This window comes from Brienomyrus brachyistius, chromosome 23, assembly GCF_023856365.1.
Source record: "Brienomyrus brachyistius isolate T26 chromosome 23, BBRACH_0.4, whole genome shotgun sequence".
Lineage (NCBI taxonomy): Eukaryota > Metazoa > Chordata > Actinopteri > Osteoglossiformes > Mormyridae > Brienomyrus > Brienomyrus brachyistius.
In genome coordinates, this window is record NC_064555.1 from 8,473,463 (window position 1) to 8,491,892 (window position 18,430).

General features: G+C 45.6%; 1 protein-coding gene across 7 annotated transcripts; it reads left to right on the plus strand.

Moving 5' to 3' along the window:
- The first annotated feature begins 1,463 nt into the window (after positions 1-1,463).
- LOC125719326 (MAP7 domain-containing protein 1-like) lies at positions 1,464-17,803 on the plus strand. Of its 7 annotated transcripts, none has more exons than XM_048993988.1 (19): positions 1,464-1,825; positions 5,957-6,235; positions 6,618-6,686; positions 7,025-7,045; positions 7,315-7,478; positions 8,163-8,271; positions 9,515-9,619; positions 12,581-12,703; positions 12,936-13,045; positions 13,921-14,048; positions 14,312-14,484; positions 14,902-15,352; positions 15,526-15,640; positions 15,757-15,843; positions 15,946-15,996; positions 16,126-16,192; positions 16,345-16,423; positions 16,685-16,929; positions 17,102-17,803. In XM_048993988.1, the coding sequence occupies exons 1-19, from the start codon at positions 1,780-1,782 to the stop codon at positions 17,110-17,112; spliced, it is 2,433 nt and encodes an 810-aa protein (XP_048849945.1). In that variant the 5' UTR covers positions 1,464-1,779; the 3' UTR covers positions 17,113-17,803. The 7 variants fall into 7 exon arrangements, with proteins under 7 accessions (XP_048849945.1, XP_048849946.1, XP_048849949.1 ...); XM_048993989.1 differs by having other exon boundaries at positions 15,760-15,843; XM_048993992.1 differs by having other exon boundaries at positions 5,957-6,160.
- Positions 17,804-18,430: the final 627 nt, after the last annotated feature.

Sequence of the window (18,430 nt, forward strand, 5' to 3'; positions counted from 1 at the left end):
GTCATGGTTCCTTGTTACGGTCTTCATCTCCTGCTTGCCTCGTTAAAGTGTTTCAGCTCCTAGTCACGCAGCCTCATGCTCCTGGCTCCACTCCCAGCTCACTGCTCTGCCCCTCCGTCTTTGTTTTCCATCCTGTCCCAGCTCAGGTTGGATTCCAATCTCAGATTGTCTCGCATCGGCTGGTCGCTGAGGTAATGGAGTCCTCAGTGCACTGAACACCGCAGTTTCTCTCTCTCTGCCAGCTTTGCGTAGCAGGACAGACCGACAGCACTGTGTGTCCTGATCGAGAAACCTGACACCGCGAGACAATCTCCATGCAACTTTCAGTCACACTAAGTTGTTCATGCTATTCCAGCTATGGTGTGAAACAATCTGATTGGCTGTGGACCTTTCGGTCTGAAGTGGCCATATAGCTGTTTGTGAGCATCTACTCGATGATGTATGCCCGTCTAGGGACACAGCAGTAACAGTAAGTGTACAGTAGCACAATCCCTCTTTCTGGCTGGATGCTGTGAGAGACAAAACGAGTGACGCTGGTACAGATCTGAGCTCACAATGAGCTCCTTCATGCCTCCGCTGTGACCTCCCTGCCCAATAGACAGAGAGAGTGTTCTGCTTGCAGGGTTGTGATACCGGTACATGAAGATCCTGAGGTCTGCAGTACCGCAAGTCTATGTGATGTTACCGTCTTATGACCAGTGTAGGTTATTTTTGAACATAATCTACAGAACAGACCTGATACAGATCATGTCCACTGGGAAACATAAATGAACTTGTTTACAAGTTACTTTATGCCAACGAATATGAAAAGGTCGTTATTTGGCATGTGGGGAGAGGTATTATCTAACCTACTCCCCCACCACCTCCACCAAGTCATTCAGAGTATGACTGAATACATTTCAAATATTACTATCTGTTTTATTACATATTTCACGAAATTCTGCTATCCTGTGGATTATCTTCATCATCCTGAATGGTAGCTGTTTAACTGCCAGTTGATCTTAATAGCATCTATTTACCAGAACTTTCTGAAGATTTGTTCAGATGTTATCTATGAACATCAGAACAAAGCATCAATGATGTGTTCTGAGGACAAAACTCCGCATCATCAGATAATCCGAATAACCCATCTCAGATGTGGCAAACTGGGAGAATGTAACGAGTGACATTTTAACATATTTTCGGTGACAGCCTTTTAATTTAACTTCAAGGCAGCAACGGGATTCTTTGGAGGACAAAACTATCCCGGAAAACAGGGAGTTTAATCGCATACTATCAGAATTTTACATAAAATAAGGCCCCTAAAATACAAGAACGATGCGATGTTATATTTTAAATACAAAATGTACTAATTAAGTATACATAGAATTTGTTTTCACCTTGGGGTAATATTTCAGTTTTAAAAATATGAACGCTTCCCCCCTGGTGCACTTGGTTTAGCCTACTTAGGGACCAAAATCCTAAGGCTCAGAAACCGAACATCAGCTGTTGCCCTGTATCGGGCATCAACGCCTGCGTCTTGGCTAAGTTTTATTAACGTTGTGCTGGAGCAAAATCAGTAATTCGTGGTCACATGGGTTACTCATTATAATTTTCAAGTTACTATTAATACGACAATTTAAATATTTTTAATATTCAAGTATTGTAATTGTTTTAGTAATAATATCCAGCGCATTTCGTTTTATACTGCGGGGTTAAAGCGACTATTTCTCCGATTCAGAGTTGGAGGAATGTTTTCGGCTGGATAACGTGGAGTGAAGAAGCTCATGATTTTTAAAGATGGATTGCACAGCTTTCAAAGACAATTCTGAAAAGGCTGCGGATCGTAAGTTATCTTTCACATTTGATATACGTTTGATCGCCTTTGCGAATTTGCTCTCCCGCATGCATAATTCAGAAAGAAGTGTCCTTGATTAAATCATTTAAATCGGAATGACCTCTTTCGTCTTTCGCAGCATGTCAATGTCAACGAAATCGCTGAGAATATTTATGTAAAATCTGTAGTCCGTGTGTGGATAGAATCACTAACTGACATACCTTTATATTTTATCTCAAACCTTGCATTTTCAAGATTTTAACCTGACTGCGTAGTTGGAATTTTCACCAGACGTGTCCCCATAGAAATGTACGAGAGGCAGTTGCATTGCGTGTAAAGTAACGTTACAAACGTTTCCCTTAATTACAGTCTAGAGTATCTCTACTAAATAAAGCATTTTCTCTTTCGTTCACGATAACATTTTATTGTAATTACTTTTTTATTGTAATATTAAGATTGATGCATGCAGATTTATTTTTGCCTGTAGAATACTAGATTTCCCTTGCGGAAAAGAGAAAGTGAAATACAAGTCTTTCTTTTTCATAAATACATTTTAATTTATTATTTAATAACATTACCATGTTATTAGATCAGGGAATATTAACCCGTTAGTACATCTCCCGAAGATCAATCCTCTGTTCCCCACATCTGTATAGCTTAAATCATTTCACATTGAAGGCGACTATAAGCCCCTTTATCTAAGTTATTTTTACGTGTGTTCGTGTGTCTTACCAATTACGATTAAACGAGATGTAGAATCGAGTCGCGCCGGTTAAAGGTGGGAGTTCGACTGATGTCTAGCTGTCTAAAATTACCGCAGGATGCAGAAGATCGCCATTTCAGAAACAACAATATACCCCGCTATGTATTTGCTAATGAGTGGGTGCAATGATAAAAATCGTTTAAAAAAACGCCAATAGCCATTATTCTGTAAATATTTGTGATATATCGAGCCAAAACCTGGAATCGTGGCATCTTTTTACCTGCCAAAAACGAGCAGACTGCCGCTCACACGTGACCAACATTCTGATTCTAAAACGGCTGGTAGCGCCGGGCGCACCTCCCCCAGAAAATGGATAAATCTGTGTCACCCTACTGTACGATTTACCTCGGTCTTCACCTTAGTCTACGCATGATGCACTAAACATTAAAACTGAGCGCTGTGAACAGCATCCAGCCATTGTGATTGGTGTGGTAAGCTTGACGTGCAAGTCATTGTCATTTGTTAAGAGTGTGGCTTCTGGTAATTAGCTGATTACCATGAGTTTGAGCAGGGAAAACTGCAAACTGTGCTGGATTCTGGCCTCCTAGGACCGGAATTAGGGAACCGTGGTTTATTGGCATTGTTCTTCTCATATATCCCTCAAAATCAACAGCACATGTTATCAGTGTTCAGGCGGCATTCATTCAGATAGTGCTTAAGAATCTTAAGAATTTCACATGGTTTATTATCAGTTGGCTTTACTGCAATCCATTCATATGTTTGCGGATTTACTAAACCATCCAAGGTTGAGTAACAGCAACATGCCAAAGGTATTTTTACAGGTTATAGCAAAGTATCCACAAATTTTAATGATTTCTTCTTAGTTACTTTTAATTTCATAATTAGCATTATTTTATACTGTATGTCTGTATACATATTAACAATATAAGAAATTAACTCTGCCCGAAACTGTTTATCCTGGCCTCTATTCCTTGTAGTCCTGACCCTTTGCTTCAGGCTGGTTATCAGCTAGAGCTCATGTGTAAGTATGGACATAAATAATCAGCCAGTACGAATCCCCTGGACCCTCATAAATGAGGGCAGCTTTCAACCCCTCAGTGCTCAACCCAAAGTTATGCCCTTGGGTGTAAATATTGGTTATGGATGCTGATGGAGATCGGGAAGTTCTCCCTATCTCTACACTGTCTGCATTCTCCACATTCTCCTTTCGGATCATTTCATTGATTTTCTGAGTAGGAGAATCCACATTTATTGTGGGAAGCAGACTTGTCCTTTGATCCTCCTGTAATGGGCCAAAAATGGTAACTAGCAAGATTTGTGTTTTGGAACCGACGGGGACTCTTTTTGTCCGAATGTTGACATTTACATGCAGCTAGACAAATCAAAAGGGTCCAGAGGAAATCATGCTGTGTTTGGATCAGGGGGACGCGCGCTACTGATGTTGTGCACAGAAAAACATACAAGAATACAGCCAGTTAGCCTGAGCAACACACAAATTGGGTTTGCAAAGACAGCGACAGCAGCATGTGACGGAAACTGAAGGGATTAATTATTTCTGTCGGTTCAGTAGGAATTTTGTTATTTAGGAGATTTGCTAGAAAATATTAATCGGCCTGTGTGATGCCCTTTCAGTTTTTCCCTTTGCTTTAGTGTGTTGTATAGCTTTATGTGCATGTAAATGGTCTATTGAACCTTAAAGGTTCAAAGTTAATGCCAAAGGAAGTAACTCTCAGCAGAGAAACCGCTCTTCTCTAATCTGCCTGAAACATATCGTTGGAATTCCAGCCCTTACTTCCAAGGCATGGTGAGGTCACCTCGTAACAAAATTCTTATTGGCTGCCTCCCTGCAAGACAGGGGCAGAATGCGTAGGGCAAGCTGACCAGTCAGAGCACACAGGGGGGTGGGACTTAAAACTCTAACAGAGCGTTTCAGACATAGGGTGGATAGAGGTGTCCAGTATGAGAAGAATAATGTGTTTACGAAACATTAAAGCATGTAAATCTGTTCAAGTTTACGCCAAAAATAAAATTACGAATAATGAAGATGAGCAGAATAGGGTCCCTTTTAAGATCTGTTTTGGCCAAAAGCGGGATAAAAAGACTTAAGTGTGTTTCCCCAGGGAATGATGGTGAGATGGCATCTCTGGTGAAAGAGAGAAAAGGGGAGGTGAAAGAAGGACTCTCATAGTGATGGTACTCCGATTTTCCTCCAGTGAAGCAATTGATTTCGTAAAATGACAAGACATGTTACATCTGTATGTTTAATGAGTTTGGGGTGGATACCTCAGAAGGTAGTCTAATCGAGATGTTAAGGCATGTTTGTTTAGCGCAATACAGAGTCAGCATGCGATACTGACCCTGGGGTAAGTGGCAGGCTGCTCAGCAATGACAAGCAGCCTGACTGTCGCTCAGAATGAGAGCAGGAGGTCCCAGCCGTCTCGAGGTCTGTCTAACACGGCCTACTTTTCATCAGTCTGACGCTGCCGGACAGGTATTCTCTGGCGCGGCACTGGGACCGGCCCCTTCCTCTCGCGATTCCCCTTCACGCAGACCCCATACCCGCTCACCTACTATCTGCCTTTCTGGTTGACCCAGTTCCCTTCAGCTGCCAGCTCAATCCCCTGATTCTGACTGCTGGCCCCACTTACCCACATTTGAATTTTATATTTATGTTATTTAGCAGATGCTGCGGTCCAAAGCAATGTACGAGTAAGGGGCAGAGATCAAGGCCAGCCGGTGTCCCTTGAGTGATTAGGGTTCATGGGCGTTATGGTGACTTCACTCTGCCAGCCACAAGCTCAAGGTCATTTATCCCCGAAGGCCATTTACTCTCTGTTTATTGCATATTGCACTGGGGTTAATCGCTTTCCCTTTTAGTCTCATATTTGAATCTATTTTCTACTTTTCCATTTAAACCTGGATTAGTCTAGTCTCTACTTTTTGTCCTTTATATGAAATATTTGGCATATTTATAGCCTGGACTCACAGGGGGGGGGTCACTCTGTGTGTTTTTTTGCACCGTCACTCGCTTTGACTCACACAGACTCTCGCTCGGCGTGCGACGGCGATGCCGGCAGTGTCTCACGCGCGCAGTGTTTCGCAGTGCCCCGCAGTGTTTCGCAGTGCCCGTCACGGTGTCTTTCACGCTGCCTTGCACTAGCTAGCCGGAAGGCAGGGCCCAGTCGAGGGTTTGCACCTCGGAGAATCGCATTGGTATTGGACAACTGTCAGTGAACTCGTAGAATAACGGGCTCACCTTGTGGGGGGGGGGGGGGGGGGGACATGCATTAGACTGAGGGTTTTTGCCTTCTAGAAAACAGCTGTCGGTTTCAAAGCCTCGGTAAGCTTTGTCTAAGTAGACAGGGAGGAGCCGGCTTCACTGCTATTAGCCATGTTTTTCACTCTCCCCCCATCAGTGCTCCCATCTGGACCGGAGATGAGCTCTGAGCAAAAGCAAGCAGCGTCTCCTGACCTCCCAAAAACAGCTGAGAGTTCAGACACACACGCCCTGCCCCAAACGGACTGTCATGTGATCACGGACTGCACTGCGAGCAAAGACAAAGCGGCGAAAAAGGACTCGGTCAAGACTGACGGCGCCCCCACCCTTCAAACAGACATCGGTAAACCACACGGGGATTCAGCCCCAGACGCAGGGCCTCTCCCTGTAACTACTGATACCCCCCCGGCAAAAAACGGTACGCCTGTTCACTGACCCCCAGCCCATGACAGCCACCCTAACCTCTCTCCTTTTACCATTTTAACTCATGGAAAATTCATCCCTAAATGAATCAGTGTAGCATACATACGTATGTCATTAGATTGCGTGAAAACAGATCATTATTGGTTTCAAACTCCACCCCCTTCTTTACATTAATACCCTTCCCTCATATATGAATATTCAATATTCCATAGCAATATAATCAAATAAAAAAGCCAAACTCTGTATGTTCTGCATGTAGATTGCTGGGGTGGAGGTCAGTCATTTATTGATCTGTTAGGGCACTTTAGCGCTACTGTAGCTGAGAAATGTAGTCATGAACGTGACCTGCAAAGGAGATGCATCGTCTCTCTGTGCAGAGGCCGTGAAAGCTGAAGAGAGACACAAGCTGGCCAGGCAGAGGAGAGAGGAACGGGCCAAGCACATGGGTGAGCTAATTACACAGGAGGAATGACTGCTTTTAGCGGTGATGTCAGACGTTAACAGGATGCTAATGAATTAATCACTATTGACACTGAATGTGACCTTTTCCACTTATTTCCCTCTAATAATTACAGCTGGGAAACATGTTACTAAGCAGCTCTTCTTGACTCCCTTACTGCGCCTAACCTGCATTGCCGTGTGACTTTCTTACCTGCATTGCCATGTGACTTCCTTACCTGCATTACCATGTGACTTCCTTACCTGCGTTGCCATGTGACTGCCTTACCTGAGTTGCCATTGGTCCACTTGCATGATTGACAGTGTCTCCTATCTCTGTCTGCAGAGGAGCGTAGCCAGCAGCAAGGTAAGAAGTACAGTGGAGTTTGCAGATAACTCCATAGTTTGTCATTCATTTCGCGTTTTTTATACTTTTTAATTGTAGTCTGTCTGTCACTCTTGTCTTGTTTGATTAGTACTGAGTTTCTCAGCACACTTGCTGTAGGGCTGCTCAAAAGTTTATTCTGCTTCCATCGCTCTAGCTGTAGAGCTCAATCCATCCTCCATCCATAGATAGGCAGGCATTTCCTTGTGCTACTGACACAAGCAACAGCCCTGCATTCCCTCCCGCCCCAGCTGCCAAAAGAGCCCACTGGCTGGAGAAGGAGGAGAAGGCGCGCCGTCTAAGGGACCAGCAACTGGGGGACCGACGGAGGAAGCTGGAGGAGCAGCGTCTGCTGGCAGAGAGGCGACGAGCCATATTGGAGGAGAAGCAGCGGGAGAAGCTGGAGAAGAACAAGGTGGGGGAACTGAAGAGGAGATGCCTGGGAGCTGAGGAGGAGGTGTCAGGGAGCTGAAAGGGAGGTGTCAGGGAGCTGAGGAGGTGTTACAGAGTTAAGGAGTGTCAGGGAACTGAGGAAGAGATATCAGGGAGCTGAAGAGGTGTCAGGGAGCTGAGGAGGTGTCACAGAGTTAAGGAGTGTCCAGGAACTGAGGAAGAGGTGTTAGGGAGTTGAGGAGGAGGTGTCACAGAGTTAAGGAGTGTCAGGGAACTGAGGAAGAGGTATCAGGGAGCTGAGGAGGTGTCAGGGAGCTGAGGAGGTGTCACAGACTTAAGGAGTGCTAGGGAACTGAGGGAGAGGTATCAGGGAGCTGAGGAGGAGGTGTCAGGGAGACAGCGACAGGGTCTGGCTGACTGGATGTCATACTGTACATTGAATGGGAAGGTGGGGGAAGTTTGCTGAACCACAAGACTCTCAGTGAGCTTGGGTTGGTACCAACAGCAGCCAAACAGCAGCAGTGAAACTGGACAACTAGAAGCTTCTGAACTGCATATGAAAATAGGGGCCTTAAGTGAACCCCTTTGTGCTGAGCTACATGTACGCTGCCCATTGGAGATGTTAGCCCCAGGTTGGGTGAGTTGTTGATTTTCAGCGTGCATGGTGGCTGCATGTGACTCTCTCTTTTTCTGGGCCATCTTTCAGGCTCGCTACGAAGCAGCAGTGAAGAGGTCTGTGAAGAAGACCTGGGCAGAAATCCGGCAACAGAGGGGGTCTTGGGCCGGAGGCCTGAACCAGAACTCTCGGAGGGAAAGTGAGTCCTACAGCGGTGCCAGAGCTGGAACCGCTAAGAGGGGCTCGCTGCTGCTGGAACTGGAATAGCACCACAGCATTCAGAATCACTCAGAACACCTCAAAGTTGTCCCACCACAGTCATTGCTGCACTCTCTGCACTCTCTCTCTAGTCCGGTAGTCAATGGTGTATCCACTTTTACTCTGTACTATTCATTTATGGTACACTCCGCATCAGTTCATTGGTTAATGGTGCAATCTGTCTGAACCCTCTGCAGCTACTTAGTGGTACACTCCACTTTCTCCTGTCCAACAATTAATGGTGTATTCCCCTAGTCAGTCATATTGTACCTTTTATCTGATGCTCCTGCCCCACTGTCACCTGTCCAGCTTGTTATTGGCTAACCCTTCCTACCCCCATGAAACGGCCAATGGTATATTCCACTTTTGTCTGTCGAGTCGGTCTGTGGCAAAAGGCAAACATGTGGCCAGACAGGTTTCCTAGTACTTACTGGTTATGTTTTATTTGGAAGCTGGTGGGTTGGTGTCTCAGCACATTCTTCTTGGGAGTGTCTGCGTGGAATATGAGGGTGTTAAACTAAAAAAGATTACAGGAAAATACAGGGTTTGTCTTAATTTTCCATAATGGATAATATCTTGGCTTCAAGATGGTTGATTGTGTCTTTCATAGAGCTCGCAGATCTTCAGCTTACTCCCGTAAATTGCAGTCTAAGTCACATCCCTCCACGGCCTAGTCCTCAGCTTTACGAAACAGGAGCTCATATAGTAACTTGTAGTCTATAGCTGTGTCCATCTGTGATCGCATTTTGGGCCTCTCGGTCTGTAATGGTGTTTTGGATCTTTCACTCTGTAATGGTGTTGGGCCTCTCAGTCTGTAGTTGTGAGTGAGATCTCATAGTCTGTTAGGCTTTTTGGTCTTTAATTGTGTGTTGGAAGTTTATGCACCATGAGGTTGGTCTTGCAATCTTTTGGTCTTCCTGGGCAATTGGCTTCTTGGTCTGTGGTTGTGTATAGAGACTCCTGGTCAGCAGGTAGTGATTTGAGTCTGTGATTGTGTGTCGAACTTACCGCACTGCGTCCGAATAGCCGTTTCGCCTTGGAAACACACCACTCTTCTGTGAGGGTCCGTTAGCCAAAAGCTCCGTTTCAGATCACCTGGGAGGGAAACCCCAGTTCCTGGCCCCCTCAAAGGCAAGGCCCACCTTGTGAACTATGTTGAACCATGTTCGTTCTCCCTGGTGCAGGTAGATGCTCAGCATCGATGGTCAACTTGACGAAACAGGTGGACTCAGTTATTAGCAAGAGGCTGTCGAAGTCCTCTGCCACCCTGTGGAACTCTCCCTGCCAAAGTAAGAAGCCCCACCCCTCAACAAGCCTCGTCATGTCTCCGCCCCCCAGGCCTCTCCCGGCTCTCACTGTTTTCCTGTCGTTTGCAGTCGCCTGCTAATCACCACCCCACCTGTCCTCCTGGCCATCTTGGTTTCATTTTCTACCCTTGCATTTGGACCTACCCTGAGAGTTTTTGGATTTCATATTGTCACGTGTCTACATTTCTCCGCTGCACGTGCTGATTTACCGTCCTGACCCCTCTGTACCGAGCTGAGGAGGTTGTGGGTTTCCACCGAGCTTGTGAAAAGTCAGCAAATCCGCACCGGTATCTATGTACAGGGCAGCCCACACTCAAACAGTGTGTAGCTTCACTTCATTCTAGGGAACTAGGGCACTAAATGAAATTTCAAAAATAGCAACCAGTTAATGTACAAGGCACCACAGCTTCTTACCATTAAGGTGGAAAACAGCGAGGCTACACAGTTCTATTAGTAAAAAGGTTTTTCTTTTTATGTGTGTTGCATTAAAAAAATGCATGTAAGGGAAATGCACTGAGAAATGTCTGCAATATTATTAGTTTTAGCACATTCCCCAGGCAAAGAGATTCCCAGTTGCCTGATCCTGGCAGTCAAATCTCTGTGCTGGGTACATTACAGCCAAGCTTTTAATGAACCAGCTTTGATTAAGTATTCATTATGAATATCATTCAGGGTAATCGTGCATAATCATAAATCACAGTAAACACCAGGGTCCCAATCGGTCACATGTGAAACCTCCATGACGTCGTTTTCAGTCTGAGAACAGGCTGCAAATGACTGGCTGATGTGGGAACCAATCAGAGTAAAGAGCCTGGAATAGACCTCAAAAAATGTAAAGCTGGTATTATCTATTAAAGTTATTCTAATGGAAAGCAGATAGTAAAATAACATCATTAAATAATAATAATAATAGTATTGGAAAAAGCATCAATTATCATACATTTTCTATTTATTCAATACTTAGCACTTTAGCTAAGCTACTTAGTAGTATTGAGTGGCTGAGGACTTCAGAGACTAAGTAAAGTCCAAAAATTCAAAATTTTAACTGAGTGACAGATCTGAACTGCATTGCATGTTATTTACTTGTAAAAAAATAAAACATACAATTTCAGTCTTGTGCTGCCTTCAAGTCCTACTCGGAAGATCTGACTAGGGAGTTGGGAAATTGTAATTATGACATGACGCATGTTCAAGTGGCTGTCGGAGCGAAATGGAGGTGATAAGGAAGTTGCTTTTTGTTTTGCTATAATTTTTCGTTCCTCCAGCGCCAAAACACATTCGTAGCGTTAACTGAGCTTTTCGTAAACCCTTCCTCAAACAACAGGTAGTTGAACAGCCACATAACAGATATTGAGACAAAAAACCTATAGTTGTTTTTTCACCATTTAATAACAATCTTCTCGACATTCAAAACAATTCAGAGTTTTTAATGACACGCTACATAAAATTTGCTACTTTCAAACTAATTTGCCTTTTACGGTGGGGCTATCCATTGCCTCCGCCATGATTGTTGCAATGACACGCCCCCAAGTCGGGAAATTTCCCACTGGTAAATATGACTTTGTAGTAGCGCTCATCTGCTCTCATCTCGTATTTACCATTTTTCCGACATGACTTGAAGGCTGGATTATTCACTTATGAAGGCATAGCCTTCCACAATTGGTAAAGACCTCCGGTAACGTTTAAAGGCTATAATTTGTAGGCAGAGGAGCCAATGACATGTCGGCTGTTTGTGTATTTGCTGAGCAAGCGTGGGACCCCCTAGATGCAAACCAGCACTGCAGTAATCCCTGTTTAGTCTCCCATGGCCACTTGGAGTGCAAGATAACGATGACATTCGCACACCCTGCTGACACTCATTAGACGGTTTAATGACTGGGCCATTATTGCGGGAGCAGCAGAAACCAGCATTGCCAATTAATGTTGGATCGTTACTGCAGATTGACCAATGCTGAAGCTTTTTTTTGCAGTTTCAATGGAGACCAACATGATTACATGATGCTGGATGACTGATGCTGTTTGAAGGGAAACCAGCATGTCTAATCAATGTTGGAGCATAACTCCAGGTCCCACAGAATAGGGAAGCATTCCATAATTTTGCTTCTCTGCTTAGAGATGGTCCACACTCACCAGCCAACCATGACCCTGATGGGAAGGAAAACAGTTTCAACTAAAAATGACGAGATGTGAAGCACTGGAACCGCCGGGATTTGGAAATACGGAAACAGATCAGTAGGGACCTATGCAGGTGACTCCCCCAAAGTCTAGGTGTCATTACAACCACGGAAGGCCTGGATGAAGATGATGATGATAATTCGACTTGGGTACATCTCGTGAAGGCCCTGGCAAATGAACTCTAAGACAATATAAGAGGAGTGACTACTGGAGGTGATGCATGCTGGGAAATTGCTGGCTAGCTGGTGTGTATTGGTTAGGTAGCCAAAGGTTCACGGTATGGGCTGTAGAGGTGACAGTACAGATGGAGATGGTGGTATTCACCAGTTCACAGCCTTGGGACAGGCACACAGCCATGCGCTGGATATCGTTTGCGTGGCATTGGTACCATTCGCACGCCTCAATCGACGGTGAGTGCCTTCCTATGTACACGAGGCGCACCATGTAACTTCCTGAGAGTGTAGCGGTTGTCGTGCCTTATGGTTTGCTGCCGACCGCACTGATGCAGCCCCTTCATCGTTAGTGATATAGGAGACGGGTCCATACTGTTGGGGATTGAAGGTAGAAAGATTTAACATCCCATTTCCTAGCCCCGTGTAGGTGGTTGGTGGGTGTCGCTGTACTTCGCTGTGTTGGTGGAAGCTGGTGTGTGAAGGGTGCCGTTTCTGCTGTACGGTCTCTGGCCAGCTTGTGGGTCTCTTTACTCGTTTGTTTAGCAGAGGCGAGATGCGAATGTGTGCCGGTACTGAGAGCGCCCTCTTGTGTCAGCCCGCAGACGGCAGCTCAGCCCGTGGGAGGCCAGCATTGTGGAGCGCCTGATGAGACCCACCCTATCCTTTCTGGCACGGAGTCGTAGTGCCACCACTCTGATGAGCAGCACCCTGGGGGCCCGTGAGTACCAGACGCCCTCTGTCTCAGGGACACTCGTCGCCCTCCCCCGAAGCCCTTTACTCCCCAAGCCCTGCTCCACAGTCGCCAAGCCCCACGCTTGGAGCAGATCCTGGAACATCCCTGTAGGGTCCCTAGTCCTCCCACTGTTCATCTTCCTAGTTTCTAGTCCTTGGTCGGTTCCTACTTTTGTATTTCAGTGTATAGAGTCTAACATCTCCTGATTCCCACCTAGACTCGCCTGCAGGATTCAATTCACCACTATCAACCTGTGGTGAGCAGCGCTCCCAGCGATTCCAGGTGTCAGCCAGCACACCTAACATTGCCCCCCGCAAGCAGGACTCAGTGAGTCTCTCTCTCATCACTTCTCCTGAACGCATCTCCCTTCGAACAACTGTAATAGACCCTCGCTGTGTGTTGAGGAACTCATGGGGGCGAATCAAACACTAGTCTTCATTTACTGGTAGCACACTGCGGAAACCCTGAGGAGGATCTCATGAGCTGCAGTAGTGACCAAAAATCTTAAGCAGCCAAAGAAAGTGATGTTTAAATGATCTCGTTGGCATAAAACGCTGCTATCGCGCCTATCAAAGTGTGTTAGCTTAGCCATTTCAAAACCTTTGCTTCGGACACCCTGTTCAACAACCATGAAATACACCCATGTATTTTTTGACTAGACCAATAGTACACCTCGTATAGCTAATCAATATCTTTTTTAACTAATTAAGTTAATTAATTAATGGAACGGCTGTGCTGCTCCTGATGAGAAATTCGGGAACTGAAGCAGTGTTCATCTAGCCATCCAAAAAGATAGCAGTAATTTTTTACAGATCAGAAGAAAGATGCCTTTTATATTGTATTTAATCTGTACTGTTTTGTTGTATTGCATTGTACTGGAGAGACACCAACAAATTGTGCGTGCGACATACACACATGGCCAATGAACCTGATTCTGATTCCGAAATTCTTGCCAGTTTTTATTGTGTTGCAGTTCATTTTCATTTGTTCTAATGGTAAATTTTTGTTCTTAGCAAAAGTGCACTTGGTACCCAGACAAATAGCTTTAAACATTTCTTTTGACTGCCTAATAATTCATCACAGTAATTAGTTCGAAGTTAGAGATCGTTGTCGACGCACCACGGCACACGGTGCACGACAGTGCTGTACCTATTGGGTTTTTTGCAATGTCCCGTTTATCTTGTTTGCTTTCTGTATCAAAGATGGAAAGGAGACGAAAAGAAAAGAAAGACAAGGAGAGAGAGAATGAGAAGGAGAAGAATGCGCTCTCTAAGCAGAGCCTGAAGATGAGGCAGTCCATGCCCAGCTTAAAGCCCAGGGTTCAGCCCAGGTACTAGCTGGCACAGAACTTGTCTCTGAACAGACCTGACCAATCAGAACACAAGGACACCATCTGCCAATGAAGAGTCACACAGAAATGCCCCCCAGGGGGTCTTTAGCTGAGAGAGAAGCGCTGCTAGCTGATGTTTACAAAGACAGGAGATTTATGTTTATTTTCTCAACCAACTTCCTTTGGAATTAATGAAGTTTCTGTCTGTCTGTCTGTCTGTCAAACACCAATACGCACTGTCACCCTCCACCCTCCATAAACAGCCCCACCTCCCCCAGGACCATATCCAAACCGAGTGGATCAGAGACCCCCGCAGGCTCCAAGACGCACCCCAGGAGAGCGAAGACACCCGCTCGAGTGCCACCAAGAGCAGCCTCCCCCGTCACTGGTGGGAAAATGAGAGTGTCACGCCAGCCTGTGGCTACTGAGAAGAAAGGTACTTTAATGAAGAGGCCAGGCTGTCAGATAATGACTCGTCCAGCAGTGTGATCTCAAGAAAGATCAGATGGAATGTGATGATCGACCTGGTAGCCAATCAGGGATGCCGACTGCATTTCCATGTCTGTCTTATGATGTGAAGGAAGGATCAGGCAGGTCTCAGAGCACCATGCGTCAGCTGCCTCTCACTAACTAAATGACTGAAGTATTACAAATCACATCACAGAGCACCATGCTGGAAGTCCCTTCTGTTATTGTTTCTGCTCTCTGGAGGTTTTATATTTCAGCTCTGCTTAAAGGTTCTTTGGATTTCAACTGATTTCTCCTGCTGGTGTTTGAATGTTTAATTTCACTTTGATCTTCTCTAGATGTCCCAATGGCCTCATCGTTTTTTTAATCCTGGTCTCTTTCACAGGCTCAGCTGGCGTTCCTGCCATCGTCGTGTCTGCTGCCTTGGCCACACCCCTTTCGAAAAGCACACCAGTCATAGCTTCCACTCAAAAGCAGCCTTCACCAGGCCCCAAGCCTCATTCCATGGTCAAGCTAATGGCAGTTGCCGATACTAAAAAGGCCCCACCAACCACCATCCAGATGAAAGCACTGTCCCAGAGTACACCAATCATAACGCCCACTCCGAAACAAACTCCGCCCACCATTAACCCGGCCACACCCCTCTCCCTCAGCCGACCAGTCCAAACTCCCAGCCCCAAACAAGCCTCAGCAGAGTCCACTCCCCCTCATACCTCAGCTGCACCTGGCAGGTTCAGCGCTGGAACCACAGACCCAGAAGAAGCCGCGCGGAGCCTGGCGGAGAAACGACGACAGGCCCGTGAGCAGAGGGAGAGGCGGGACCAGGAGCGAGGCCGGTCAGCGCACAGGGCATGGCTGCCGGAGCATCATTAGGGCTGCTGCTCTTAGCTTAGACACACCCCTAGCAACGCAGCGGGTGAAGCATGCTGGCATGGCGTGATGAGCAGCTTGTCTGACATGTGACCACTTTGCTTTTGCGCTGCTCTGATGGTCCACGCTTGCTGTCTAGGCCAGAGTGTCGGGTGCCGGCAGTGAAGAAGGCACAGGAGGGGGATACACAAAAGCGGGGCGAAGCTCTGTCAGTGGAGACACCAGCGATGGAGCAGACACAGCAGCAGAGGCGGGTGAGTACTTCACGGAGAAGCCATGTCCGACTCAGACAGAGGTTAACTCGCGTTAGCGTAATGCTTACCACAGCGGGCAAAGCCTGAGGCTCGCTAACCGCCAGTGCTGCCGTCAGCAGGAGGACGCTGCGGCCGAGGAAAGACGACTTGTCCGAGAAAGACACTTCCAGAAGGAGGGACAGGAGCGCCTGGAGAGGAAGAAGGTCAGTGTTCCCCGCAGATGGGCCCCTTGTGCTCCAACGGTGGAGTAACTGCACGTCCCTGCTGTTGCTGTCCTGCTCACCTCTTGTTTCTCTTCATTGCAGCGTCTCGACGAGATCATGAAACGGACACGCAAGCCCGACAGCGGGGAGAAGGTATGACTTCAGCTGACGCCACTGCGCTTGGGCGATTCAGCGAACATTTTGGACATGAATCCCCTCATCCTGTCCTGCCGATTTATGCGCTGTGTTGGACAGGTAACCCCTAACCCTTCCTCTCCGCAGACAGAGGACTCCTTGGCTGCCCTGGCCGACTGCGCAGATATGCAGGTGATCCAGGACAGTGGCACAGGTCAGTCGATAGCATGCTGGAGCAGAAAAATAGGCAGCAGGATGTACTGAGCTACATGCCGCTTAAAAAGCATGAAATCCTAGAACTTGGAAACCAGATTCACTGGTCTTCAAAAATGTAAAATGTGCTGAGATCATGTAATCTGTCCGCAGTGTTGGCAGGCCACCAGAAAGACCCGACTGGTGTCAAAGATCCAGCAATGGGCCAATCACTGGAAAGCTTACAATACAGGTGAAATTAAGTTGTTTTACATTCTCTTGCTTTTGTAGGAATAGAAATCATACTGAATGATTCTAATGTATACTTCTAAATCACCATAAATATAACCAGCAGAAGCACTGATTGTAGTAAGTAAAGTTTTCAGTTCATTCCAGGTCGAATTTACTTCATAAGCTTAAACATGTGATTCTGGTCTGTGTAGTAGCACTTGCCTGAGGACAGGTTGCGTGTCTGCAGATAGACGGCACTGAAGATAACTGTGTTGTCTCCCAGCCCTGCCAACCGAGGTTCGGCCGCTGTGATGAACGGCATCCAGACAGCCAAACAGAATGGAATTGCCGTCACAGCTGTGGCTTCTGAACTTGAGGAGATCGTCCATCTCTCAAATCACAACAATGCCAACAGCAGGGGGCCGGATAGGTCAGAGACTGACATCCACAGCGAGCCAATATTAGTCTTCAAGGGCGGGTCTCCCTTCCTGATGAGGGCTAGCACCATGCAGCCGCAGCACGTGACAGGTGATTGGTCAAATTTTTTCAAACATAGTCATGAGATGGTAGATACCAACTGTAGAAGCAGGACAGTGTGAAGTGGTCAAATTTGGAAATGTATGCATCTTCATTTTGGTGTAATTCATGGATCCATGCATGCACTCCCCTACTCTCTTGTCAAACTTTGTCACTCTTCCAGAAGTCCTCTAGGCAGCTGGAAGACGACCCTTCAAGAGCACCAGGCCAAAAATGACGGATAGGCCTAACAGGAGAGAGCTTCCAGATTCACTCACAGACAAATGGATTCTCGCAGAAGGTTCCTTGGAGTATTACTTGTAGAACAAAAAAAAAACACACTGAATTGTTCTATGTTCAATTTCCTTATAAACATTACAGTGGAAGATTGTGTTACTATTTAACAGACAGAGTAATGCATTTAATAACCAGTGAGTGAGGAAATGCACAGATATCAGATTATTCTTGTTGTAATAATCATGATTACTGTTACAATGATAACAAAGTGTTTTTCATTTTGTCTCTAGTGCTTTAGTTATTTAAAGGGAAGGTATTCTGGGTGCAATGTAGGAATAGTGTAATGTTCCCTTCATTTCCTTCACCTTGGGTCAGTGTAATTAAGGCATACAGTATGTGGGCAAGTCCTGTCATGAAGAATGAAAGATGCATCTTTTTAATGACTTTTATGGATGAAAATTTTAGCCTAACTTAGTATGGTGAAGGACAACATGAAAAGTCTCACCCAGTGATCTGCATGTGCAATGTATTTGTAAAAGTAATTTACTCATACTTTTTTTAAATATTGTGCTGCTTAACCACAAATAACAGAAATTGTCTAATATAATTAAAAGTTAATGTGAACACTAAAGTAAAGTGGAAATCATGATTAGATTTCTGAGAATTTTCCTTTCGAACTTCCTCACATCTGCCAACTGGTTATCCAGGACAAGGTCACCAACCACCTCGCCCATGGAGGCATGAGCACAAGAACAGGAGAGCACCATGGAGAAGATGCCATCCCATTACAAAACACAGATGTTCAGAAACACAGCTAGGGGAAAACTTTACTAATACAGAGCAGGGGTGGGATTTCAACACAGAGCTATACAGGTGTGAGGTAATAGCGACATAGGGCAACCGCAAACTCCAAGGTGAAAAAAATTATGTATATAAAGTGTATTTCTTCAGTTCTGATCTCTGCTTTTGATTTTATTGTTTACATTTACCTGAATAGTACACAAATGTGGCCTGACCTTGGTCAAATTTACACCATATACAGCGATTTAACTGATATTTCTCTACCATTCTCATACAGCTAGGTATTCAGCTGGAGCAATTTAGGTTAGATAACTGATATAGCAGTCAAATCCTTCTGGACTGGAAATGTTCACGTTAGGCTCTTCAGCCACAATAATTCCTGCTCTGATGTGGGCTCAAAATTCGTTTTTATATTATTTTTATAAGGCCTATTAATGTTCAACTTCTCGAGTCTTTTGTTAATTATAGATAACTT

What these genes read in the sequence shown, in the direction of transcription:
- LOC125719326 (XM_048993988.1), top strand. Translation starts at nt 1,780, where the DNA reads ATGGATTGCACAGCTTTCAAAGACAATTCTGAAAAGGCTGCGGATC. An exon ending in GTGGAACTCTCCCTGCCAAA is followed by an intron (nt 9,620 to 12,580) that starts GTAAGAAGCCCC and finishes CTCTTGTGTCAG; the next exon opens with CCCGCAGACGGCAGCTCAGC. An exon ending in CCCCCCGCAAGCAGGACTCA is followed by an intron (nt 13,046 to 13,920) that starts GTGAGTCTCTCT and finishes TCTGTATCAAAG; the next exon opens with ATGGAAAGGAGACGAAAAGA.